The sequence below is a fragment of the Elgaria multicarinata genome, chromosome 8 (assembly GCF_023053635.1).
Source record: "Elgaria multicarinata webbii isolate HBS135686 ecotype San Diego chromosome 8, rElgMul1.1.pri, whole genome shotgun sequence".
Taxonomy (NCBI): domain Eukaryota; kingdom Metazoa; phylum Chordata; class Lepidosauria; order Squamata; family Anguidae; genus Elgaria; species Elgaria multicarinata.
Genome location: NC_086178.1, coordinates 92,564,661 through 92,592,570, shown reverse-complemented (window position 1 = coordinate 92,592,570; position 27,910 = coordinate 92,564,661). Strand labels below are relative to the sequence as shown.

Genomic DNA, 27,910 nt, shown 5'->3' with positions numbered 1-27,910 from the left:
GTGGGCAGAGCAGCTTCGTGCATCAAACCAAATGGATATATTCTCCCTCAGGGACGGAATGGACCACGCCGGGAAGTGGTGGCTGCTGGTACAACTAACGCTCGCCTTCGCTCCCCATGAAGGTAAGGGCAGGCTTGGGCTCGTCGTCGTTTCTCTCGCCACCCCCCTACCCCCCCCCCCCCAGACTATTTTGCACCCTAGGCAAGGTGAGCTACTTTCACACACACACACACACACACACACACACACACGCACGCGCGCGCCAACTTTGATTTTTAAGAACATATGTTTCCTGGAAAAAATAAGAAGCATAAAACTTGAAACTGCTAAATTTATTTTAAAGTGCAAGAAATACGTCATGCCAATTATAGCAAACAAATTGGAAAGGAATGTCTATGGGTCTAAAATGCATTATTTAATAGGAGTATCACCTCCAAATCATCCCCCCAACTCACACACACACACACACACTCAGCATCACTCACTCTAAACAAACACATGCATGAACACATGCATCCACTCAAAGACCCCATGCACCCCATTCACCCATACATTCTCTCTCTCTCTCTCTCTCTCTCTCTTTTGGGAGCGTTCTGGAAGTCCGAACTTGGAGCTGCCCCACCCCCGCCGCAGCGTCCCTGGCTTCGCTTTGGCTGGGCGGGTGCAGGGCACCATCTCGCCCACCCAGACCCAGCTGAATCCTCGGGCTGGCTCACAGCCAATGAGTGTGAGTGCACACTGTGCCCGGCGCCCCTCTTAGCTTGGCGCTCTAGGCGGCCGCCTGAGTGGCCCCTGTGGTAGCACCGGCCCTGCCCCCACGCTGCCGCCGCCCGTCGTCCTAGTATTATTTAATAGGAATATCACCTCCAAATCATCCCCCCCAACTCACACACACACACTCAGCATCCATGCTCTGATAACCTCTCGTTTGGATTACTGCAATGCGTTATGCGTGGGGCTGCCTTTGAAAACGGTCCGGAAGCTTCAGCTGGTACAAAACAGAGCAGCCCACTTACTAACAGGGACTGGCCAGCGAGATCACATTACGCCAGTCCTTTTACAACTTCATTGGCTGCCAGTCCAAGTCCGGGCCCGATTCAAAGTGCTGGTATTGACATTTAAAGCCCTAAACGGTTTGGGGCCAGGTTCCTCCCATATGTTCCTGCCCGGACCTTAAGATCATCTGCAGGGGCCCTTCTCCGTGAGCCCCTACCAAAGGAAGTGAGGCAGGTGGCTACTAGGAGGAGGGCTTTCTCTGCTGTGGCACCCCAGTTGTGGAATGAACTCCCCAGAGAGGTCCGCCTGGTGCCTACACTGTACTCCTTTCATCGCCAGCTGAAGACCTTTTTATTCTCTCAGTATTTTAACACTTAATTTTAACTTAAATTTAAATTTTACTGTTTTAATTCTGTATTTTAATTTTATATCAATTTTGCTGCGTGGTTTTTTATCCTGGTTGTGCTTTTTATACTGTATTTTATATTTGTGCTTTTAACCTGTTGGTTGTTTTATTATGGTTTTAATTTTTGTGAACCGCCCAGAGAGCTTCGGCTATTGGGCGGTATAAAAATGTAATAAATAAATAAATAAATAAATAGTATTTACAGTTCTCCTTTTTTTGTCTCAATGGCAACAACGCAAAAGGATTCCGTGTGAACGTGTGTGTGTGTGTGTGTGTGTGTGTGTGTGTGTAAGCATTTACTTTCTCAAGCTGCTCTCCCTCCCCCTTCCCCTCCCCCACTGGTCCCCAAAGAAGCTGCTTGGAGGGAGAGAGAGAGAGAGAAACAATGCACAAATTAAAAATGCTAATGTGAGGTGGAGAGAATCGAGGTGGGAGGAAAGGTTTGCACTTTCTAACCTTAGCTGAAAACTTGTTTTTCTGAAGGGATGTTTCCTTCCTCCCCCCCCCCCGACCCCCCCCCAATGCTACTACTAACCGAATGGAAGCGAAAGGCGTCCTGGATCGTCCTATCCATCCCCTCCCCACACACCCCTACACAAAGCAGCAAGCAGGGCTGCTTTTCTGCATTGGAGGCATTTGCCCTCAGGCTTGAGGTGAATTTTGTTTTTCATTGGGTCTGGTAGAAGGGGCTTGTTTATGAGTTCCAAAAGGAGTGTCATTGCCGTCCAGAGAGAGCTGCCAGCCTTTGTTGTCATTCCTGTGCAGTGTGCTGTGTATGCACTTACTAAACACACACACTCACACCTGGATTTTTATCTGTTTGATGGTAACTCTCTGGCTCTGGAGCTGTTCAGTTGTAATAGCTGTATGGATATTTGGCTCAGTGCCAGGGAAGTCTGGCATTGGCTAGAGGCCAAATTTTGGCCTTCAACTGGTGCTCTGGTACCCTCAGCTGACTTTGCTGCAAGGCCAGTATCTTATGTGTGATGCCTCATGGGCTTTTTGCTGAAAAACAGAGGGAAAAGTTGTTGTTGGTTTGTGTTTGTAACTGGAATTCTTGTGGTTTACCGAGAGATCACTGCTGAGAGCACAATTAAGTCAATAACACCTAGCAAATTGTGTTTAAAAAAGGATTGGCAGAGATGCAATGAAAGCAACAACTGAGCAACAAAAATGTTTTAACTGAAGAATTACAAAAATTACCATAAGGTGATGTCCAGAGATGAAGAGGTTGAGTGGGGATTTATTGTATGGCTCACATTTTTTGGGGTGGGAGTAGATACTCTACTACTCACCTTGTTTGCACAGACCTATCTAGTCCAGGCGTGAGGAACCTTTTTAAGTCGGCTAAATTCCAATCTGGAAAATGTTTTGGGGGGGAGCATTCCACCTGCAAGCAAGGCCAAAGCCTCTGCATATCTACTCAGAAGTAAGCAGGGCAAGCCTCTGCATACCTACTCAGAAGTAAGCAGGACCAAATCACTCATCAGCTTCTTCTCTAGGCGTACTCCCTTTCCTTGCAAGGAAAAGCTCTTCTATAAGATCAGCTGCTGATTGGAGGTAAGACCTTTCCCCTGCTTGGAGAGGGAGTGGACCAGGGAAAGAACCTGGTTGGCTGGATGAAGAACCTCATAGTCCATGGGCAGGAGATTCCCCATGCCTGATCTGTCGACTGAAGTAAAAGGGAAAACTTTTCAGATATAGGAGCTAGTTCCATGATTTCTCAACAAGTTTGTCTAGATTTTATTAGTACGAAGCTTTATTTTCAGGTCAGTGTATGAAGGAATGAGATCTCTCTGGTAGATGACTGTGTAAGCAAGTGAAAAATGGGGTTGAGACCCTGGAAGAATGGCCCAAGAGACCATGAACATTCTTTTTCCCAGAACTGAAATTTCTCTTAAGGGACTTGGTGTCTTATAGGTGGGTAATCAGGCTTTAGCATGAGGGAAGGAGCAGCATAATTTCAGAGTCAGAAAGACAGACATAAATAACTTCAAAGCAAAGTTTTAAGGATGATACCTGATTATGTAAAAGGGATTCCAAGCCTGGATTTGGCTTTTAACCAAACCTTCCAAGGGCAGGCCATCTTTGTAAGCAACACTCACATACTTGACAATTATTCCAGGCTAAAATATTAGATTGTAAGTCCCATGAAATACCCAGTGTATTGCAAGTATTTTCATTTGGAGATCACTGTTTTGGGAGGCTGAATTCCCACTGATCTCCCCTTGAATCCCTGAAGAGAAATCTCATTAACAAGAAAAATCTACTCCTTTGTTGGGGCCTCTGAATATAAATGAACTTTGGTGCTTCTTCATGATAACTTCCCTGTTTGAGAGCCAGAGTGGACAGGCTGGGAACCAATGTATACTGAATAGAGTGCAGTGTGATTGTAGTGATTAGATGCACACTGGATATATGTCCCTTTGGACAACATCCAAGTCAATGAGCCCCAAGAGTATGTAATGCTGTCAGGATGGCTAGTTCCTGTATTATTAATGCACATCATTACCTCAGTCCAATTCTTTCAGGAACAAGAACTCCTTTACACTTATGGAGCTCCCTTATCTGAAAGGGCTTTCAATTTACTGACCTAGACAGTTCTGAGCAAACATGGGGATATTCATGGATTTGCTGTTTAACTGAAGTGATTGCAGACAACTGCTTGAGCTTATTTGAGTTGCTTGAAGTAGTCTTGTTCCTGAGCCCAAAAGCTTGAGCTAAAAAAATAAGTGTAAATGGCTAATGACTTAAGAAGGATTTAATACAATGCCTCTTTTGCACTGTGCATGGGCGTGATTGCTTTTTAAGCACGAAACATTTTAAAAAATCTGATTGCATTTTTTAAAATTAAAAGGAAGTATTTATGAAGTCAGTGCATGGTCTTGGGCAAGTCCCTGTTTCTTAGTCCCTCATCTGAAAAAGACTGATAAGAATGTTGCAAAGACTATAAAGCACTTTGCTCCTTGGTAGCTTCTGCCATCAGCTAGGGACTGAGGGCCACTGGGAGGCTGCATCCCCTACTTTCCAGGAATAACATCAAGCCTAGGGGGTGACCAACCAGGCCCATCAATAAGCCAGAGACGGAGCAGGTGCAGGGAGCTTGAGTCCCCCTCCCTGCCAGAAATAATTCTGAATTCTCCAACTGCGTGTAGCCCTGGGCTGCAGAAGGAAGGGGAAAGAATACTCTGGCCCCACCCTAAGGAACAAGAGCATCATTCAAGCAAGAACACCAGCAAGGGAAGATCAGCCTGGCCCAAACTGCAATTAAATGCCTGCTTACAGCTCACCGTTTTGCCCTAGAATTGTCCAACTAATTTCCCTCCTCTTCCTTTTTCCCCAACTCCCCTTCCCTTGGATGTCTTGTCATTTTAGTTAGTAAGCCTGATGGCAGGCCATGTCTCTCTTTTTTGATGGATGTGGGTTGCTATGGGAGAAAATATGGGATAAAAATACAGCAAAATAAAAATAAAAATTATTACCATCATCATAAGCTGGCCACTTCGGTGATGTAAGGACGGCAGGAAATGCTATCTAGTGGGCTTTGGAGATCGCTAGCTCCCTACAGAAGTCCTTTGAAAAAGAGATGGAATATTTAGTTTTATGTGGTTAAGAGGAGATAATTGATGTGGCGCAGCGGCAGCCACATTGGTGTTGAAATGTGAATTCTAGTGATCTGTACAAACACACCCACACTCCCCCGGCTGCACAGTGGTAGACTTACATGCATGAGCCTTCTCCTCTATCACACTGCAATGGGAGACCAGTATCGCAGCACACACTACCACACAGCCTGCTGTCGTATTTAGATAACTAAAAAAATGTGCTAATTCTATGATATTCATTTGATAGCCATAGCAGCATGTTTCTGTTTGTTTTGCTTATTGCTGTTTAAATATCCTGACATTTAAGTATAACTAGCTGATATACCCAGCGTTGCTTGGGCCCCCTAAGATATATGTCTGTGAGGTAATCATCTTAAAGTAGCAGGCCAGTGCTAGGTCTGTGAGTTAACTTTTAAATGCATTAAATTTGTTTCTCTTTTTCCTCTCTCACCCTCACGACAACCCCGCAAGGTAGGCTGGCGCTAGGCCTGTGAAGTAGCTTTAAAACAAATTTTTCTTTCTTTCACCCCTGATGCAAGCCAGGGCAGCCTAAAAGCCACAGCTCTCCATGGTCCACTTGACTGTCTTCTGCTCGGGGCTCTTGGCAGGTGCCGGGAAGCCTCTGAGGGTGGCTGGGTTGAAAGCCTGCACCTGCCTCAGCCTGCGCTTCTCACCCACCAATTGCTCCAGCAGGCCGTCAATGTTACCTCCCGCCCAAGGCATGCTGGGAATTGTAGGCACAAGCCTGGCTCCCTGAATAACATGTTAATCTTCAAACACCATCTGTAGTGTAGTGGGAGACAACGGGAGAGTGGGCCTTCTTAGTTGTGGTGCCCTGCTTATGGATTGCTTTTCCCCAGGCAGGCTTGCCTAGTTACTGCATTAATGGCTTTCCAGTACCAAGTGTTTTTTTAAAAAATTGTTTCCCAAGGCCATTTAACTTGATGAGCTTTTTAAGCTGCGTTTTCTCCCCCTGTTATAACTAAAACACAACATTCCAAGACAGATGCAGGAATTACTGAATAAAGTTTATGATTTTTATGTAGAACCCTGATTATACCATTGAAACAGAAGAGTGAGTGGAGGAATGACTGATAGCTGAGGCTAGAATGGGATGGTGGGGAGGGTGAGTGGCAGTTGGAGAAAGTCAGCGACAGTTAGTGAAAGGTCAGGGAAGTGGGAGCTGAGTTAGGATTGAGAGATAGTGACCTGGTTTGCTAACTCATGCTTTATTTAAAATCAGCCGTTCTACATGCCAGTACTACACCTCCCAGCATGCCTTTGGCAGCTCACAGGTGCCTGCGTCCTCTGAGACATCCTCTTGTTGCCAATGCTGCTTCTCAATAGAGCGTCAAGGAGTAGCATCACTAAGGAGGGGAGGTAAGCAGCTGTCAGTGAATATGCCCAGCTCTGGCCAATCCTGCTGGGATTGCCTCAGCCTGCGCCTCTCACCCACCAAGTGCTTCATCAGGAGCCTGTACTGAAGGGCCTGGCTGGGCCGGGCACTTCCCCACCTTTGTCGGGTCTGTTTCTGGGCATGCACAGAGTGCTTCCCCTTCCCTCCCTCCCTCTTAAGGGTGAAGGCTGTGTGCTTGCTTCCCCCAGATTTTGAAAAAACAACGATATCAGGACAGAGTGCCTTTGAGCATGTTTGGCCCCTCAAAAGTCATGCTGTTGTATCTAGTTACGATTTTAAAACCATGCAGAGGGCGGGAGGAGGCACCGCAAATGGACGCAGCCCATTTAAGTGGGTTGTTTCCTTTTATGTGGAATTGGGTTGACTGCTCAAGACCAACCTTACGAGTTGGGGTTGTGAAAGACATGCAGCGGCAACCCACCTATGCACTCACAATGGTGGCCAAAGGCCAGTAAGCCTGGCCTCCCGCCCAAGGCATGCTGGAAGTTGTAGGAGTAAGACTTGGTTTTAATTAAATTCTTTAAGAACCCTTAAACCCCAAATCCTGTGTTTTTTTATTTTTCTGGTACATTGTACAACCAGACCTGTCAGCATGCCAAATTTCAAGTTTGTAACTCATCTGGAAGTGGGTAAACATTTCCGGACATACATTGCACACACATACTTTCTGCTTTATAGGTAGAGATTAAACCTCATTCAGCAAGAGAAGTCAAGTATTTGTTCAAAACTATAAGCCAGAATTGTTGAGAATTCTGGCTTATCGGGAATGAGCAAGCATGCTGGTGCACGCTGCTTGAGTGCTCCTACTTTGCCGGTCCTGTAAGTGTGAACAGCAAAAATAGTTACAAACCAACCAGCAAGAGACAGCTTAGTGTTATGTCTGAACCCAGACCCTGGCTTTTCACTTAACAGGATCCGAAATCTAACATTAAACCCTGGGTTCACACTCTGGCTTGTTAGAGGAGAAACCAGCCAGGGCTCCAGGTTTGGACATAACACTAAGCTTTCAATTCCTGGTAAGTACCTGGTTACTTTAGCTGCTTCCACTTGTTGGAGGAGCCAAGTGGGAACAATCAGGAGTGTGTACCAGCACATACTTGGTCATTACCAATAAGCCAGATTTCCCCGTAATTCTGGTGAATCGTTTTGCGCAAATGCATTTGCCATAATATAAAGTTCCATGAAATATGTTCCATCATCCTTGCCATGTTAGGTGCATTTTAGATACAATTAAGATAAGAGATGGAATGCTGGAAAGGAGAGGTTGACTAGAGGTATACCAAAGTATTTGTACTTCCTATTTGTTCGTCACATTGAATTAATAATTAGTTATTTTAAATCCAGGCTAGAAGATTCTCACACTGTGTCAATTTATTCCTGCATGGAACCCACTCCGTTGTATGAATAAAATTGACCCAACACATAAGGGTGATGCTTCCCATAAGCAATTTCTTGTATGACTTGGCTCCCACACTTTTTGGCATCCAGAGCACATCCAAGTCCAGCAGTCCATGACTTCATCCTGTATTAGTTCCCTGCCCATTCATATTGTGGGCACCAATATAAGATCAGAATAGGTATCCTCGGCAATCTTTTGCTTTGATTCTGCGAAAGATTAAACTAAAAGGTATATTTGTTTCCTGCACCACTGGTTCAATACAGAAGCATGAAACTGAGATTCCGGGAAATTGCCATCTGAACATTCCCTTCATCTAAAGATCTGTTTTCTGTGTTGGAAAGAGGAAGACTGCTTCCCTTGGGAGCTGCTCTCCATGTGCAAAATTTAGTCTATTGTAACAAAAACGTCAGAGCCCTGTGGCACCTTTAAAGACCAACATATTCATTGCAGTTTGTGTTTTCATAAGCAGTCCAACATCATTATAACTTTTAATGCAATAGTTAGATGCAACTACAGGTGCTTCCCAGATGGACAGTATTAGTGCTACCATGCAAACAGCATTATGCAGCTATTCTGTTTTCCCTTATCTAACAGACTTTTGTTTATGGTAAGAAAAAAGACAGAAGTAGTGGTGGAAAAACATGGGAGGGGTACAAATGGAAGATGACAACATCTGGACCTCCCCCCCCCACCCCCACACATAAAATTCTGAAAGTCTGGCAAGGCGATTGCACAATAAAACCCTTGTCTGGAAGCACCCTAGTAGTGCAGGACTGAACTTCTATTGCAAAATTTGTAATCTATTTTTATCTGTCAAGCCTTGGCAGGCAAGCACTTCTGATGTGGATTTGTATTTAGCTCAAAGCATTTTCAATGCCAGGAAGGCCATCTGGGATCACCCCAGCTGGGAATGTTTGCAAAGAAAGTAAGAAAAAAGCACAAAGGTTCTGTGGGTGTCTAAAAGGAGAAAGACACTCCTCGGTCACAGGCTGTTTACTGTTCTTTCTGTAGATATCCACAAATGAGTTCAACACAGATATTATTTAAGATATCCATGTGTGGAGAAGCATCTGCCCTCCTTGGACACTATCATCTCATTTCCCAGGCCTGATGCTTGGTAGTACTTTTCTAGGGCAGAGAAGCTATTCCCCTATGGGCAGCACGGGTCTGGCAAGGATTAACAGCACCAAGAGGACTGAGGGGATAACTTTTAACATAATTTTCTCCCCGAGCCCACCTCAGACTTCTCTTCTGAAACCAAGAAGCTGCAAACATCGCCAGCCTGATGAGGCTTAGAGGACTGATAAAAGTGTAGAACTGAGAAGTTTTAGAATGTTTTGATTGTTGCCCCATTTTATTGTGTTCTGTTGAAAAGTGCTATATGAATACTCTAAATCAATCAATTTAGGTTCATCTTGCTTAATGGCTATAATCATATCTCCAGTTACTAACTCAAGAAAATTCCACCAATCCTCGTGAGAGGCATTATGTGAAACTTTTAAAAACCTGTGCACCTCAAACTAAACGAAGGTATAGCCAAAACAGGATGTTGCTGCAGTTAATGAGAACATCTTGTGTTGTTAATAACAGCAGAATTCTCATATTTAAGAAGCCAGCAAGGACTTAACCAGCTGCTTCCCCCACCCTAAACAAAATTGTTGACAAAGGAAACTGCACTTTAAAAAAAAAAGTTGGTTATAAAAGTGATGCATCAAACCATATTCTGCTAAATCAAAGCTTGTGTTATGCAATGCAAGCGGTACTAAACTCATTGCAAGCTGAACTGAATTCATTCTAACGATCATGGTTTCAATGCATTACTTTTAGGCTGTTAGATATAGGACAGCATTGCCACTGACTTGAGTGCAGCTCATCCTGGCTGTCCACATCTACGACTGTCCCCTACCTGCTGCTTTCCACTCCTCCTAGCCCCAGCTCAGCCTGCAAAAATATGAGTCCATGGCAGGTCTTAATCTGCATACATTTGAACATGTAATCATCTGTTCTGTCTCCCTGACACTGACAACCCTTTCAAACAATCTTGCTATTACACCTTAATAGCATGTAGGAACAGTATAATTATGCAAGGTTCTGTGGTCAATTTAATAGCATGCAGATGAACATTTCTTCTTCCTTTAAGGAATTTGACCATAACGCTTCCTATAAGCCCTTTAAATTTATTTATTTATTTATTTATTTATTTTATTACAATTTTATACCGCCCAATAGCCGAAGCTCTCTGGGCGGTTCACAAAAATTAAAACGATAATAAAACAACCAACAGGTTAAAAGCACAAATACAAAATACAGTATAAAAAGCACAACCTGGATAAAACCACGCAGCAAAATTGATATAAGATTAAAATACAGAGTTAAAACAGTAAAACTTAAATTTAAGTTAAAATTAAGTGTTAAAATACTGGGAGAATAAAAAGGTCTTCAGCTGGCGACAAAAGGAGTACAGTGTAGGCGCCAGGCGGACCTCTCTGGGGAGCTCGTTCCACAACCGGGGTGCCACAGCGGAGAAAGCCCTCCTCCTAGTAGCCATCTGCCTCACTTCCTTTGGCAGGGGCTCACGGAGAAGGGCCCCTGTAGATGATCTTAAGGTCCGGGCAGGTACATATGGGAGGAGGCGTTCCTTCAAATAACCTGGCCCCAAACCGTTTAGGGCTTTAAATGTCAATACCAGCACTTTGAATCGGGCCCGGACCTGGACTAGTTGTAAAAGGACTGGCGTAATGTGATCTCGCCGGCCAGTCCCTATTAGTAATGGGGCTGCTCTGTTTTGTACCAGCTGAAGCTTCCGGACCGTTTTCAAAGGCAGCCCCACGTATAATACATTGCAGTAATCCAAATGAGAGGTTATCAGAAGAGCATGGATAACTGTAGCTAGGCTATCTCTGTCCCGATAAGGGAGTAGTTGGTATATCAACCTAAGCTGATAAAAGGTGCTCTTGCCACTGAGTTCACCTGTGCCTCTAGTGACAGTTCTGGATCCAAGAGCACCCCCAAACTACGGACCAAATCCTTTAGGGAGAGTGCAACCCCGTCCAGGACAGGGCAAACATAACCTCACTGGACAGATGAACCACCCGCTAACAGTACCTCCGTCTTGTCTGGATTGAGTCTCAGTTTGTTAGCCCTCATCCAGTCCATTACCGTGCCCAGGCACTGGTTCAGAACAGTCACTGCCTCACCTGGGTTTGATGAAAAGGAAAGGTAGAGCTGGGTATCATCCACATATTGATGACACCTTAGTCCACATCTCCGGATAACCTCCCCTAGCGGCTTCATGTATATGTTAAACAGCATAGGGGATAAGATAGAGCCCTGTGGAACCCCATGGCTTAGGAGCCACGGCACAGAGCAATAATCCCCCAGCACCACCTTCTGGAATTGGCCGTCCAAGTAGGAGCGGAACCGCTGCAACGCAGTACCTCCAACTCCCAGCTCAGACAACCTATCCAGAAGGATACCATGGTCGATGATATCGAAGGCCGCTGAGAGGTCCAGGAGAACCAACAGGGTCGCACTCCCCCTGTCTCTCTCCCGGCAGAGGTCATCCCACAGGGCGACGAAGGCAGTTTCCGTTCCAAAACCAGGCCTGAAACCCGATTGAAATGGATCTAGATAATCCATTTCATTCAAGAGTGCCTGGAGTTGTCCTGCAACCACCCGCTCAAGCACCTTGCCCAGGAAGGGGATATTAGCCCCCGGCCTGTAGTTGTTAACATCCTCTGGGTCCAGATTAGGCTTCTTCAGGAGTGGTCTAATTACCGCCTCTTTTAAAGAGGCCGGCACCACTCCCTCTCTCAAGGAGGCATTTACAACCTCCTGGACCTAGCTGGCGATCCTCTCCTTATTTGATATAATGAGCCACGAGGGGCAAGGGGCAAGCATACAGGTGGTCGACCGGACTTGGCCAAACACCTTGTCCCCATCCTCGGGCTTCAATAACTGAAACTCATCCAATAAAACTGAACCGGACGGCGCTCTGAACGCCTCTACTAGTGGAGCTGCATTAAGTGTGGTGTCCAATTCATGACGAATCTGAGCGACTTTATCTTCAAAGTGGAAAACCCAGGCCTGGTTGCAACAGCAAGGTGTATGTCTGTGTGTGTTTTAAGCACTCTTGGCTTGTAGGGTTAAGTAGAGTGTGGAGAAGCCTTTTAGCCAGGCATTAGGAAAGTGGCTTATTTATATGGGAAAGCAGGAAAAGTAGAACACAAACACAAGCAAGTTGGTTTTGATATGTGAATGTTCTGAATTTTCTTAACTAGAAGTGGTCTTTTCTCCTCCAAAATAATGTCTCACTAATGAAATATGCTGCTGTTGATCCTCCTCCTCCTCTTTTGGTTCATGTCCTATCGATTTCAGTGAGTTTTGTATTAATGGAATTTTGTACATAACTGTAGCTCATGGGAGCAAAAGTATATCCGTTTATAGGCTGTTGAATAATTCTTTTTCTGGATATTGTTGTACATGAAGGTGACTACCAAGAAAAAGATTTTGTGATTTAAGCCAAGATAAAGCTAGATAGTAAGAGAACAGAAAGCAGGACTTTAATGATACTAGAATTTCATTCAACTCAGAAGCTAGGACTCTGTTCCATTCATCAGAATGGCATGCTATGTGACTGTCTGAGCCTTTGTATGCCGTGGTTTACTTTCTTGTAAAAGGGAAACAATAACGCTTCTCTCTGCTTGAGATACCAAGTTGCATTATGTATAAAAGGATATTTCTCTAATGTTCTGTTTTTTTCCTACACAGCACAGTCAACAACCTTCAGAATCACCACTCCTTACTCACTCTACATCTGCCCTGAAGGTCAAAGTGTCACCTTGACTTGTAAGGTCAGCGGGTCTCTTGCTGACAGGCACGATACTATTTACAGATTGTGGTACTTCAATAACAAGGATGACAAGCACTGTTCTCAGAAGAAGCATGTTCGCGATGTCACAGTTAAGGACTCGCATCATGAATTAGGGACTCACCATGGACTACCTAATAGTAACAACACTACCAAGAAATACTCCCATGGGCAACGAACAAACCATCACGGGCAAACCTCCTCAAGTCACCATGGGGCATTCCATATTACTATGGCAAATCTTACTCTACAGGACAGTGGGTTGTACTGCTGCTATGTGGTAGAGGCAAAGAAGGAGCACAACAAGCCACATGCCCAGCAACAGGCTCACGGCTTCATGGAACTCCGTGTACAGAAAGGCAAGTGTACCAAGCACATGTTGCTAAAATTATATCTTTTGAACTCTTTTATATCCCCTGAAAATTATGCAGACAATCCTAGATGGAGTGGACTAGACTATAGGAACTATAGACTGCCACGGAGAAAAACAAACAAAGGAGAAAATTTAAAACTAGGACTGACGGGGGGGGGGGGTTGTTTTTTCGTTTTTGTTTTTAAACTGTGATAGTGGTGAAAAGTGCCCCCCTTTCTTATTATTGTATTGAGTTGTTCCATGAATGGGAGAATGTATTTGCCCATTCAGAGTGAGCACAATGGTGAACTCCTAATTGGTTTAGTGATGTCACTTAGCTAATCCAACTGGCTATGTAGTGTCGTGATGTCAGCATGTGCACATGATTTCGGATTGACTAATTGATGGCAAGTTGCTGGGGATGGGGGTTGCTGCAGCTGCAAAATCCAGCAGCACAGTGGCAGGAGTGTAGCCTGAAACAGGGTGAATGGAGGGGTGGTGGTGGAGTAAAATGGCCCCTGGACACCCTGAAGCTGCTCACCCCTGGACTATTCCATGGAAGATGATGACTCCATTAAAATAGTCACTGAAGTATCAGCAGATTGGAAAACCATGGCAGCAGTCCTGTATAACATGATTAAACCCCATACTTAAAACCTGAGCATACTATGTGGATTTCAGCCTGTATCTTTAACAACTGGGCTGCAGTCTTATGCACATTTACTCGGTAGGTATTCCCATTAAAATCACTGGGACTTACTTTTGATTAAATATGTGTGGGATCTTACCATATGAGGGAGGTGGATGAGGCCAAATTTACTAATCAAACCATCCTCATTGGGCCCATCTCTATTGCTTCCTCCATCTGTTTCTGTGCCTTCTCTGGGTTCTGGTAATTCCCTTTTTCAAACCATGTCTCCTTTTCCTCAACTTCACTTAAATTGCTACATTGCTGTCTCCTGCTGTGGTTACTTGAATACCCAGTTTGGACCTGACCCAAAGTGTTGTGGGAGACAATTGCTGGGGAAAATGGGAGGACTTCACCCTGACTAGGATGAAAAAAATGTAACTTTCTTCCTTTTAATTACTGCAGTAGAATACTGGCAGCTCTAGGGATCCATATTGGAGAAGAGGAGTAAGGCTCTTTTCTGTTGTGTACTTTCAGGGTATAGCAATTCCTTAGACGTTCAGAATTGCCTTAGGGAATAATCCATTGAAATACGGTGGGGTGAAGCTTCGTTACCCACAGAGGGAGTGTTCAGACAACCACATAGGGAAAAGAAGCCATTGTGGCTTCTCTCCCTGCCCCTGCGCATGTCGCACATGCAGCTGCTATCTGCATAATTCCTGTGATGCAGCACAGTTTGCATGTCGTCTGAACCCGGCACACAATGCAGTGGGCGGGGGGGGGGGAGCCTTCTTACCCACTCTACAACCCCTACTGCAAGTCATAGTTTGTAGAGAGGGAACGAAGCTATCCCTGCCACACTGTGCACCAGGTTTGGACAACACACCAACCTGCGCTGCATCGCAGGGAATTATGCAAATGGCAGCCATGCACACACCACACACAGGGGCAGGGAGAGAAGCCACGATAGCTTCTTCTCCTTCTCCCTGGACCAATTATGCAAAATTGGACCTTTTTCCCAGGAAAAAAGTCACTTCAGGAAGGGGAAATGTTAAGTGGAGAAGGGGTGGTGCTTAACCCTTTTCCTGAGAGCCACTTTCTCACTCTGAATCACCTTCCACCCAAGCTGCTTTTCTCTTCTGGGAGTTCCAAATTTGTGTTTGGAAGGGTAAAATATTTGTTTGGAACCTCTGGATGGGACGGGGAGGAGCAGCTATTAATGTGTACTTTGAAGTAAATGTCAATCTGCTCAATGGGTTTTACTATTAGTAAATGAGCATAGAATTGCAGCTTTCCATTTGGATTAGCAGCGATCAAGCATGGGAGTTGGCAGTCTCCATGTGGCTTGAATGCCTGGCACAGAACTAGAAAAGAGCGAGGAATGGCAGCATGTGTAAGAAGGAAACAACAGAATCATATACATATCATTTTAAAATTTAGAAACCTTGAATACTTTGAGCTTCACCTTTCTGTAGATTCTATGATTTGAATAGGGTTTTTAAAGACATTACTGAATGATAATTTAATTTCCAAGAAACTGACTTTTTTGTTTAAATTCACAGCAAATGGTACATTGGCAAACTGTACACTCCATCCTGCTTCCAGCACAGAGAGTGAAAGTAAGAGTACTTTTGCAATACATTAATAATTATTATATTTATATAGATTTGGAGGAGCAGATATATGCAAGTAATGCTTATTTTTTGAGTAAACCCCCCCCCCTGTAAATCTAAAGTGTGTTCAGGTTATATATTCTAGTTAAATGGTTTGGAAGTCTGATGCTTTAAACATGCTGTGGTAATTTTGCGAGGCACTTTGGGAATAAATGTGATCGGCTTCATACTAACTTGTACTACAGTAACTTGTGAGGTATCCAATACACTGTCTGGTTCAACTGTATGGGATCAGTTTCAGTTTTTGAAGCCTGAGGATGTAGACAAGATTCTTGTAAGCTTGTCTGGCCTACAACTGCTGGCTTGACCCTTGCCCACCCAGACTTATTCAAGCTAGCTGGGAAAGTTTGGCTGAGTAGGTCCAAGGAGTGGTGAATGCATCTTTGCACAATGGAGTTGTGCCCCCTGCCTTGAAGGAGGTAGTGGTGCATCCATTCCTGAAAAAGCCCTCCCTCCATCTGGAGGTTTATACCAAGTACCAGTCACTAATACCCTTTTTTGGGAGCAAGGTGCTTGAGAGGGTGGTGGCTGGGCAGTTGCGGATGTTCTCAGAGGACACTGATTATTTTGACCCATTTCAGTCAGTTCATGCCTGGTTTTGTAATGCACTTAAATGTTCAAGTTAATTGATTGCATGGCCCAGAAATAACACATCAATGGTTGTGTAGTCTTGGAACAGGGACAGAGTTACATAGAAAGTAACTATAAATCCTCTGTGACAAACTCTGAATAATACAGTGTGGTTGGAAAACAAGAGGGGCCTGATTGGTTTTTTTAAAAAGTAGGCATTTCAAGGATATCAATAAAGTGAGGTTTGACTATTTGTGTTGTACATGTGGAGATAATTTGTCTGGAGAACCAGTGCCTTCATACTGGTGCTCCACACTAGCCTTACACAAAGCCTGCAGTATTTTCTTTTTATTGTACAGTATTTTGCCAAATTTATAAATAAAGGCCAATAAATGTGAGGTGAGGCTGCTACAGCTGTTTACAAAGCACTGCCCTTATAGCATTATTGAAGACAAGACTGCACAAGGTCACTGTAACCTCTAGAAATAAAACATTTTTTTAAAGTAATAAATCCAGCAAAAATGACCTCGTGCCAGACTTATGCTACAAAATATGCTCTAAATTTGCTAGTGGAGTTGTTAGTTTCTCACTTAAATATAATAAAGAGGTACATCTACTTTGTTGCTTTGTTTTTCTTAGTGGTATATGATTCCTTCAACAACAACAACAACAACAACAACAACATACATTAACAGCCTCTTTGCTCTGTACAGTTTTCCATATTTTTCGAAAACAAAGCTTCCATCTCCCACATATACTGAATTATTTGGACTATTACCAGCCTAGGGGCTCAGTTATTCCAAACCTCTGGACATTTCTAGACAATATTCAGAATAGTTCTTAACTTCCTACAGTTTCAGCAAACAAGACTGAGAGTCAATTTATACGACCCACAAGATCAGATAGTAAAGGGTTTCAAGCCACAGACATGTTTGAATTACCATTACGCCCTGAAAAATCTCCCTGCATGAAGAAAAGCAGGAGGCAGGGGAAAGGCTAGCTGAACCCTTCCTGACACTTCCCCATTTTCTAGATGTTGGAAATCTTTGTGTGTGTGTGTATGCATGAATGTCATATTTATTTTTATTTGATCTTCTAAATATACAGTGTTTTACTTTTTTTTTTAAAAAAAGTTGAGGACTAGAGACTTTGTTGAAGAAAATCCAGAGGCACCCCTAACATGCACCGGCTTGGCTGGCTCTTTAGTTGATACATATACTAGTTAGCTTGACATGGATACTGGACCTATTCTTCAAACAGAAGCAGCTATAACTTGTGTGAATAAAAGCTGCTCTTTCGCTACAGTTCAGCATATCCTACTTCCTTCTCTTTCTCATTCAGATAGTCATGCTATATAACAAGTCTACTTTATAAATCTACTTAGCTATTTCTATTTGTCTTTCTATGATCTAAATACCATTTAATAACTGGAAATAAAAATAGGTTCCTGGTTTTGATTTGCATCCAACTATAAGAATTTGGATTTCACTGTCTTTTTTTAATCTGCACAGCAAACCAATGATCAAACATCACGGTATGTGATCTAGCACATGAAACAAAGTGATATGTGTGTTGTTAAATTTCATTAGCTTGATGCAGAACTGAGCCAAAGGGCAATGAAACCAGCAAGTGTCTTTTCATTGACTTTAGGACACTTTGCATAGAGTCCAGTTTTTGCTGCTCTCTGTATTGAACAAAAACTCCTTATTCCAGCATAACCAAACTCAATGAAATTTGGATATTCTTCAATACATCATAGTTTAGGAAGTAAAGCCAATAGTCACTTGGATGGCACCCCAGAACCATAGGATAGACTGGATCTCCCCTTCTGCCAACTAAGTGGAAGGTCTGCAACCAGAGAAGGAGGTTTTCCCTCTTACAGGTGCAGAAACTTCTGCCACCCTTAACACTCCTTCATCAGTCTTTCAACAGCAGTAATGGCAAAATAATGGCCGTGCTGGGTGCAGCGTGGATGAGCCCCTCCTATTCCTATGATACGTCCCTGGAACAGGGGGAAAATGCACTAGCCTTAGAGCTGGCATACTTATTTTCCCTCCAGTCCCCCATCCCACCACACCTTCTGCCCTGCTGGTGCAAGTCCTGTGGGGCTTTGGATCCAGTGTTTCCTCAACCTATTCCTCTCCCTCTTGCACACTCATAGGATTTGTTCTCCCTGCTGATCTTTTGTTCTACAGATTTTTTAAAAAAATATCTTCAGTTTAGTTCAATTTAATGAAGCTCAATAATCAAACCAATATACATATTACCCTAGACACCTAGTAGCTGATGGAATTTAACCTCCCTCTTCTCAAGCAATAGGAAGAAATACCTTTCATATTTTAAAATTTAGATTTACAACCTCATGTGTAAATTACAACCATGTACATTGATGGTGCTAAATTAAATAAATAAATAATAATAATAATATTGTGAGTTAATACTGCATTTGTTCAGTTTTAATCAAAACAAAATGCTTAGTTCCTTTTCTGCCTACAAAACTTTCTTGCTAAACATTCATCACTGGTATATATTGTAGACACAAATAATTAGGATCACCACTTCTTTTCTTTCAGGGCTCCAGTGCTTTTTGAGCTGTATTATAGGCAGAAATCCAACAGGTTGAGCTATCACTGACAGCTGATTCATCTCAAGCACACACACTCCTTTCCTCCTCTCCTTCTGTGGTATGCCCATGAGATTGGAAGTTTATGCTTCCGGTGTAGATTAACCACAGTTTGGCATGTTGTCTGAACCTTAAACTGTGGCTGATCTTAACTCTAGTTAACAGAAACCAGCCAGCTTCGTAAAGTACAATCTGAATTGGCTGGTTTTCACTGAACATAATTAAGATTAATCATAATTAGTCATGTTTGGATGAAATACAAAGTCACAATTAATAAAAAATGGAAACAAAAGCTTCCCTGAACTCCTCCTTAGGATCATGTCACATGAGGGGTGGGGGAAAGAGAGTGCATGAAGCTCAGGACTGTCTAGACTTAGTCTTGTTACACCGAACTATGGTTTAGCATTACATAGGAACCAGTTCAGTATCTCTAAATAAAGAATAGCTTCACGTGTTACATTTCTGTCAGAAAAAATGGTTGCAACTACACACCAAAAATAATATTAGCATTCAATATCAAAATTGTCATGGAGAATATTTAAGTAAATCTGTTTCTATTATTATTATTATTATTATTATTATTATTATTATTATTATTATTATTATATAGCACCATCAATGTACATGGTTCTCTATCAAAACCACAACTTAATGTCCCCTACTTGTTTGCAAAGCTGAAATAGTGAAATAAAAATAAATGTTTTGTACATTTGAAATAAACATCATTCTCAAATAATGAATATCCACTTTGTTATACAGGAATATCATACTGTGGAGAAAAGAAGCAATGCTTTAATATAAAGAATTCCCTTTAAGGACATTTTTTGGCATATCTAAATGATCAGATTCACAGCCAATATCTACTGGTCGCTAATTCAAAATATGAACTAACTATAGCCTCCAGGAATGAGAAGCATTTTCTGCTACTTCCTGATTTTACCTCTCATTTCTGTTTTTCAGATGTCACAGCAGCTGCAATTGCAACAGGAGCCTGCATTGTGGGCCTTCTCTGCCTGCCCCTCATCCTGTTCCTTATTTACAGGCAGAGGCAAGCCATCACTCACAGGCGTATGTATCAAAATGTAGCCCTTCCCTTCCTCAGCCTCGTCCCACCATGATATACAGGTTTAGTATTAAATACAAACTGATGCTCATGTCCGCTTCTCCTCCTCTTTCAAATGGCAGAGACAATGAATGATACCCAGCCATTTCCATTGAGCGTAGGGTTACTACTGTGTTTCTTCTGAACAGCTACGGGTATTGTGGCAGCGGCTACTCAGTACCCTTCAGTACCCTTTTGCCCACATATTGGAGCAAACAGGACATATTTTGCCTCACAGAAAGCAGAAGGGGAAGGTGGGTGAGGGGACTGGGGAGAAGTTGTAGTTGCATCATCTTTTGCTGCTACAGAGCTATTTAAAATGCCTGCATGAACTCTGGATTGCAACTTGGTAATAATTCTAAACGAAAGTGTAAAGAATGCAAACTCCTTGTTAGGCATTATAAGAGAAGGAATTGAGAATAAAATGGCCAGTATCATACTGCCCTTTTACAAAGCTATGGTGCGACCACACTTAGAATACTGTGTACAGTTCTGGTTATCACACCTAAAAAAAGATATTATAGAGCTGGAAAAAGTGCAGAAAAGGGCAACTAAAATGATTAAGGGGCTGGAGCATCTCCCCTATGAGGGAAGGTTACATCAGATGGGATTGTTTAGCTTGGAAAAAAGGGAGGCTAAGGGGAGACATGACAGAGGTATACAAAATTATGCATGGTATGGAGAATGTGGATAGGGAGACATTTTTCTCCCTCTCTCAAAATACTAGAACCTGGGGTCATCCCATGAAGCTGATGGGTGGGAGATCCAAGACAAATAAAAGGAAGTACTTCTTCACATAGCACATAGTTAAATTATGGAACTCACTACCACAAGATGCAGTGATGGACACCAATTTGGATAGCTTTAAAAGGGGGTTGGATCAATTCCTGGAGGCAAAGGCTATCAATGGCTACTAGCCCTGATGGTTGTGTGCTATCTCCAGTATTCGAGGCAGTAAGCCTGGGTGCACCAGTTTCTGGGGAACATGGGTGGGAGTGTGCTGTTGCACCATGTCCTGCTTTGTTGGTCCCTGGCCGATGGCTGGTTGGCCACTGTGTGAACAGAGTGCTGGACTAGATGGACCCTTGGTCTGATCCAGCAGGGCTCTTCTTATGTTCTTATGTTCTTAAGTGAAGATAATCAAACTAACAAAGTCAGTTTTTACAAAGCCTCCTGAGCACAAGCAAAAGATTTCCATAAACCATTTCTGGCCTTGTCTAAGTTGCCATCAGGGATCCATCATGCTTCATCATTGCAGGCTCTTAAGAAGGCCTTGAAAACATATTATTTTACTCTTGCCTGCTTCTGATATGATTGCTATTTTTGTTGTTGGTTGTTGCCTGTGAGAAGCATGGAAGAATAGAACACTGCCACATATCTTACAGTGGTTCCTTTCATGAACTTAACATTAAATAAAACTAATATTTGTGTAAAGTCTGTTCTACCATAGATGTGTGTATTTTGCCTTTAGGAGTCATTTTTGTTAAAGGCCAACATTCCACATCTAAACATTACAGCTTAGCAGGCTGCTGTAATGTTCTGAATATAACTTCTACCCCTCCCCCATTTGTTTATACACATTTCTTAGGAAATGAATAATTAAGGAAAAAATTACAAAAAGGCAGGGCTGTTTAATGGAGCTGTAAAATATGTGCTGACATGTTATAAGTTGTGTTTGGGTGCGGCACAGTGCTCAGTCATTGATTAGATGGCATTTACATCACATCTGTAATGCTGTTACATTAACATCTGCTGAGAGAATACTGCCTATTTTTTTCATCCTAACTTGAGTTACATGGAGCAGCCTTACACAGACAATATTTTCTGTAGAACAACAGGATTAACTTCTCCCTTTGTGCTCATCTGGCTTGCATGGTTTCATAATTGTGACAAATAATGGAGAGGAAGTACCTCCAGCTACCATTCTATGGAAGCACACTTGGCAGCACTATAGTAGCAGTTTTTACTTGATTCCTTTCTGTAACTTTTTTCTCTCCCTTGCCGACAGTATTTGCTAGGTAAATGCAAATCTGAAAATTGCCCTCTCACACCCCCACACATTTTCCATTTCTATACCCACGGAAATGCATAGTGCTTATCCTGACATCATGCACTACACCTTCTTAGAGCCTACAGCAGCCTTCCCGTACCTTATGCCTTCAACTTGTGTTGGACTACAATGTCCATTATCGTCAATTAGCATAGCCACTTATCAAGTTAGCTATGGGTGATGACGGGTGTAGTCCAACACATCTGGAGGGCTCCAGGTTGGGGAAGGCTGACCTACATTGTAAGCTGTTTTATATTGTGTTCATTTGAACAATGTCAAAGAAGCTGAGCGGATGGGACTGTTATCAAAGGACCCGGAAACTTATCTCTTCTGGAAAGTGAGGCTCAAATTAATCATATGTATAAATAAAGGCACAAAATAATAGAAATAGGTCTTAAGATTTTCAGTGCCTAAACATGGTAGCTTCAGCACTTGAAACTGAAAATCCAGGATCAGCTTGTGAGTTAGACTTGACTTGAGTGGCACTGGCCAGGAAATACCATCTGTGTAGCTGAAGTAATGGTGAAACAAAAGGAACTGTAGGGCCAGGGTCACTGCATACAGTAAATCATACCAGGTTTTAGCTTTTCCTTATTTTTAAGAATGTTTTCTTTAGGATGAAAATAGGTAAAACAAAAGGATTCAACTCCAGGCGACTGCAAAATTGCTTAGATCTGGTATCAGTTTTCCACATGGATTAGTAATTTCCACTTCTCTAGTCCAAATTACCAACCCAACAAGCTTAGAACAAAAGACAAAGAAATTAGTTGCTTAGAAAAAGCAAAGCGAACAGTCTCTAAAGAGGAATCATAAAGGGAAGGTATAGACTTATATGCACTATAGTTCCTCTTGCTATCAGACTTAGATGTGAAAAATCTTGCTTTAGTTCAAGAGGGTTGGAATAACTGTCCTTTGGTTTTTTTCTACATCTGAAAATCTACAATCCGAATTTTGATACAAAATAGGACTACAGTGACAACATTGCATTTCTTTTTGCAGGTGCGCACGAGCTAGTTAGAATGGAAAGGTAAGGAGTTCTGTTTTACTGTGTATTATATTTTTGTTGCATAGTTTGGCTTACTAAATGCCCCTTAAGGGTGATTGCAATAAAATCAAGCATGGTTATAACAACAACAAAACGACAAATAGTTATGATTTAACAACAAACGGATAGAGCAATAATAAATCCAGAAATCCCAGTAGGCACTTAAAAAAACTCAATTAATGCTGCTGCAGCCGCAGCCTACAAAGATCAAGCAATAATTCCAAACATCTTCAGTGAAGGGTTTGTGACTAGAGGCCCTCTCTAGAAAGGCATTCAGCAGGGAAAAATACCACTAATGAGAAACCCCTGCCCCTGGCAGGTGTCATAGTGTAACCTTCCTAGACTCCCTGTCTGAGGAAAGCCTCTTCAAATGATCTAGGATTACTGACATAGTGGAGGCATTTCATATGGATTGAGTTGCTCCTTGAGATATCATGGGGCTCGGCTATTTAGGACATTAAAAGGCAAGACAGCACCTTGAATTGGGCCTTGAAACTAACTGGCAACCGGTTAAGTGCTGGTATTTTATGTTCTGTGTTCCATTGCTACAAATTTGCCTACCCCCAACCCTGCCACATCCTCCTACTAACTAAATGGGATGTTCTAGCTCCAGTCAGTTCTCTTCAGAAATAAGGGGAAATTGCTAAACAATTGTAGATAGCATTGCCCATATCTTCCTTGCAGTCTCTTTCTCACAGTGGACAAGCAGCATGCCTGCCTGGGCTTTTAGCAGGTTGGCAACAGCAAGCCAATAAGCGGGAGACCATTTTGATCTTCCATCCATGTGCTCTGCCCAAGGTTTACCTAGTTGCCCATTACTGATTTACCACACAGAAACATGGATCAGACTGGCAGTGGGTATGGATTTCACCCTCCAAGCTAAATAACGAAACATTCCTAATATGAAATAAAACACAACAGACCCCTGGTTGCAGCACAAAGCAACAAACTCAGATCTACTTTGCCCTTTGCTTTTATATACCTGACTTTTGCTCTGAAAGAGAGTAAACTGGTTTCAAGCTTACCCAGCAAGAAGACAACCTAATGTGCGCTATTCTCATACTCCCCTTGCTAACAGATTTTTCTGTTGCTTTTATTAACCAAAACAATGATCCCCTACTTATTTGAAAATGGTCTGATTGAAAGCTTTAAACTTGTTATTTGGCCCGTTCGGCAGTTTCATAGAACAACAGAAACTAGACTGATAAAGAATCAATTGAATGTTAGAAATTAATCTTGGTGCCTTTACTGACATAGGCAGAATACAAGTAGTTACTTTAACTTTAAAAAATAAATATTTTATAGTGTTAGCAACACATCTTTTTTAAAAGAGTATTTTGAGCAAAATTAGACTTCGAATTGGATTGCAGCTGACTTGGTTCTTAGTAAGCACTGAAATTGTCAGATAGTCACCACTAAACATATGTTAAAACACACCAGTACTTCTCCTCTCCCTGAACAAAGGCACAAATAGCAGGATTCTAAAAGCGTGTATGATGCAGGGAGACGAGCATGACTTGACTCTGGTATGATCAGGCTGTGCTTTCTCTTGCAGCAATGCCCATGGCATCGAGAACCCTGTCTTTGATGCTGTCCCTGCTGTTAATTCAGAATCGAAGCCCAGGCCACAGTTAACATACATGGCTAGCCGCCAGCCATCGGAGTCAGGTCGGCACCTTCTCTCAGAATCAAACACTCCACTCTCGCCCCCAGTCCCAGGAGACTGTTTTTTCCCATCACTGGGTAGGTATCTAACTGGTGTGTGTGTGTGTGTGCGTCACATATCTGTTCATTAGCTAGCAATAGATGTATATGTATGCTAAATGTTGGTGGAATAATTTCCAGTTCAAAAGGTTCCCATAGCCATGCACTTTGGCTATGTCAGTTGTGGGGAATCTGTGGCCCTCCAGTTTATGTTGGACTACAACTTCCAGCATCCCTGACCATTGGCTAGGCTGGTTGAGGCAGATGGGAAATGGAATCCAACAACATCTGGAGGGCATTAGGTTCCCGCCTTCTAGACTACATTATGCTTTCCTTGTTTTAGATCAGCGGCATGGAGAGTAATGCTATCTGCAGCTGTACATGTTCTCAGATGCCTTGTGCCGGAATTGGTGAAAAATCAGGAGCATGCAGTACCTTCTGGTGGCTCCCCACCTCCCCAGGGTCTTCTGTTAACATTTCCCTTTAAGTGCTTTAGATAGCCATTAACTGGCAACATAGTCAGGAGCCAGATTCAATCTCACGGGTGTTGGCAGGAAGGGAGGATGCAACTAGGACTTGGAGCATGCTTGAGATGTTTCCTAACCTTGTTGGGAGTGGTGCTGTAGCTTCTGTAGGCAAAGGCTGTCTGTAGTTTTCCAGAGGGATAGCTGTGTTAATCTGTTGCAGCAAAAACAGCAAACAGTATTGTGGACCTTAAAGACGAACACATTTATTATAGCAAAAGCTTTCATGGGCTAGACTCCACTTTGACTAATGAATGAAGCATTCATCCTATATTGGCAGTTAATTACCCCAACACACCCCACGAAACTGTATGTATGTAGATATATCTATAAGAGTGACAAACCTCACCCCAGACAGAAACCATACGCACCATACACATACACATACACACACACCTCCGTTATTCACAGACTGAAAAGAATTAAATCCATATGCCAATGTTTGTAGGTACAGAAAGGTGTCAGTATTAGGCTGATTGACATATGAACTCTTTCAATGAGCACTTTGAGCACAGTTTTAAAACCTACACAGCACACAGGGATCAATCAGAAAGGGCAGTGGTGATTCAAAATTCATTTCTTCTGGCTGGGGGGAAAATTGAGAGCCTTATCACAAGAATGATATTATATCTCTATCTGCTAACTTAGGATAAAGTTTCATGCATCTGATATAGAGGACTCTAGACCACAAACGTTTATGACATAATAAATTTGTTGACCTTCAAGGTGCCACGAGACTCTTCATAGTTTTTGCTGTCTATAGATCGCTTCAGCAAAAGGCTTTTGCAGGCTATGATAGCTAGGAATGAGGCATAGAGTGGGAAGCAACCTCAGTTCCCCTTCTCCTGGCTGGGCCCTCCAAATCTTCAGGTCTACAAAGCTCAGCATCTTTTACCATTGTCTATGATTGCTTGGACTGATTGGAGCTGTAAGCCAAAACCTTTTTCTTTGCTTTTAGGTGGCAGGTGGGAAAGGGTTGGCTTAACTGATAGCAACAGGAATAGCTAGATAACTTTGCAGCCACAAATATCCAAAGAAAACATATTAACCAGTATTGTTTATGTGTTTTAGAGCCTGTTCCTGATTCACCAAACTTGATAAATGTCTAATAAAGTTTCCCAGGAGGACTGTCTTTCGCTGAATCTTTGTCAGCAACATGGACAAGGTTTTGCTTGCTGCTTTCAAAAAAAAAAGAAAAGAAAGGAAAATGGAAAGAAAAAGAAAGAAAATAAAAAGAAAAGAAAAAGGGGAAAGAGAAAAATGCTTTGTAAAGACTATTTCTAAATGGCATGCTCTTTTTGAGGCACTTGATGCTTGTCCTAACATTTCAATATACTGTGCTCCTTACTTTTCCTCTAAAAGATCTAAACGCGAAAAATAGGTTCTGGAAGACACTGAGGTTCTGAAGCCTTATAGGAAGAATTATGCTGGCTTTTTCTTTTACTTTACAGAGCTGTTGATAGTTTTATGAACAATTATTGAAACATGTTTCTTAAGTGGTGTATGGTTTCATTACACCAGTACTGTGTGAAGGACTGGAGGAGAGAGAAGATTTCTTAATTGTAACCAGAGAGGAAAGGGATGGTGATGTCACCACCAAAAGCCTTAAGACTGAACAGGGATCTAACAATTATCTCCCTGCAGTCTGAATGCCTTGTCCCTTTAAAATATGGGATGGGTAAAAAAAAAAAAATCTTTACAGGTTTCTTTCAGAAAAAGTGTTTTAGGTGTACAGTGCCTTTCTTTATATAGATGAAATTGTATATGTTATTTTAAAGTTTGTACCTTTGCAGTGCTTTAGCATAGCAACTGCTTGTATCCTGGCTTCAAAACATCATACAAAACATGAAAAAGTCCTAATCATTTTTCTTTCTTTCTTTCTTTCTTTCTTTCTTTCTTTCTTTCTTAGAATATTCTAATGATTTTAGGAAGGCTGGCTCTGAACCAAATTCTGTGAGTCAGTCTTTTGATTTTTCTGTTACTGCTTGCTAAGTGGGTCGTATACAATTATAACTATGAGCAGAGTGATGTAGCAAATGGTCTGTGAATTATAAGCATGCTAGGGCATCAAAATTGGGATTTAATGTTCCATCTATCTATCTAAAACAGTAGAACTATTTATAGAATGATTCAGGCCTATTTTAGAGATGGATCTAAGTTGTGGCTTTCCGACTTTTAAACTGCTCTGACTATAGTGATAGTTCTGCCTTATAAACTGAATTGAATATAGTGTTTCAGACTAATCCAATTTCTGTAAGAAATGTAAAGGTTATTTCTTAGAGACGTCAGATGAAGATAGATTTGAAATGACTTAGCTTAAAAGCATGTTTTAACCAGCTCGTGTTAATCTGGTTTCACAGTCCATTTAGCACATCTAAGACACATTATGCAAACCACAAGTTAAGGCAAAGCATCTGGCACTCTTTGGCTGATCATACTGTGATGTGTCAGAATTCATTGGTAGATTGCATCAAGCACTTCTGGGACACGTGGGATTCTTGAGAGAGTCCAATGCATCACTTCAGCAGGACTCTTGCAAGACATTTCCTCTGCCCTCCTCATCCCCTTTTCCTTTTGACATGACTTTTAGATTGTAAGCCTGTGGCGAGGGACTGTCTCATGTTTACTGATCTTATATAAGCCATTGTGAGATGCTTTTTGGTTGAAGAGCAGGGTCAAAATGCTTTCAATAAATACACAGGTCCCCATAAAACCTGAAATTCTCTCACAAAATATGTATTTAGCTGATTTCTCTTTGAAAATAGTCCATCAGCTGGTTATTGTTATTTTAAAATGTTGTGGGAACAAAACTAATTGAAATACTGTTTTAATATATTGCTAACAGACAGCCCTACTCCAGGGTTTATGCTTCACATTGTATTCCATAAGTAATTTAAGATGACATGTTTGAAGTTAAGCTGGCTTAAGAAGAAGTCATCCTGCAAT

General features: G+C 42.2%; 3 protein-coding genes across 3 annotated transcripts in view; 2 read left to right on the top strand and 1 right to left on the bottom strand.

The window, feature by feature from the left end:
* The window catches only part of LOC134403006 (prosaposin-like), a 298,719-nt gene that overhangs the window by 105,197 nt on the left and 165,612 nt on the right, over window positions 1–27,910 (top strand). The window lies entirely within an intron of this gene.
* Window positions 1–27,910, bottom strand: part of LOC134403181 (cadherin-23-like) — a 68,759-nt gene that overhangs the window by 15,292 nt on the left and 25,557 nt on the right. The window lies entirely within an intron of this gene.
* VSIR (V-set immunoregulatory receptor) lies at window positions 9–27,193 on the top strand. Its single transcript, XM_063133012.1, has 7 exons — window positions 9–122; window positions 12,594–13,052; window positions 15,236–15,292; window positions 19,500–19,607; window positions 22,691–22,718; window positions 24,292–24,479; window positions 26,036–27,193. Exons 1-7 carry the CDS (start codon window positions 32–34, stop codon window positions 26,071–26,073), a joined length of 969 nt encoding a protein of 322 aa, XP_062989082.1. The 5' UTR covers window positions 9–31; the 3' UTR covers window positions 26,074–27,193.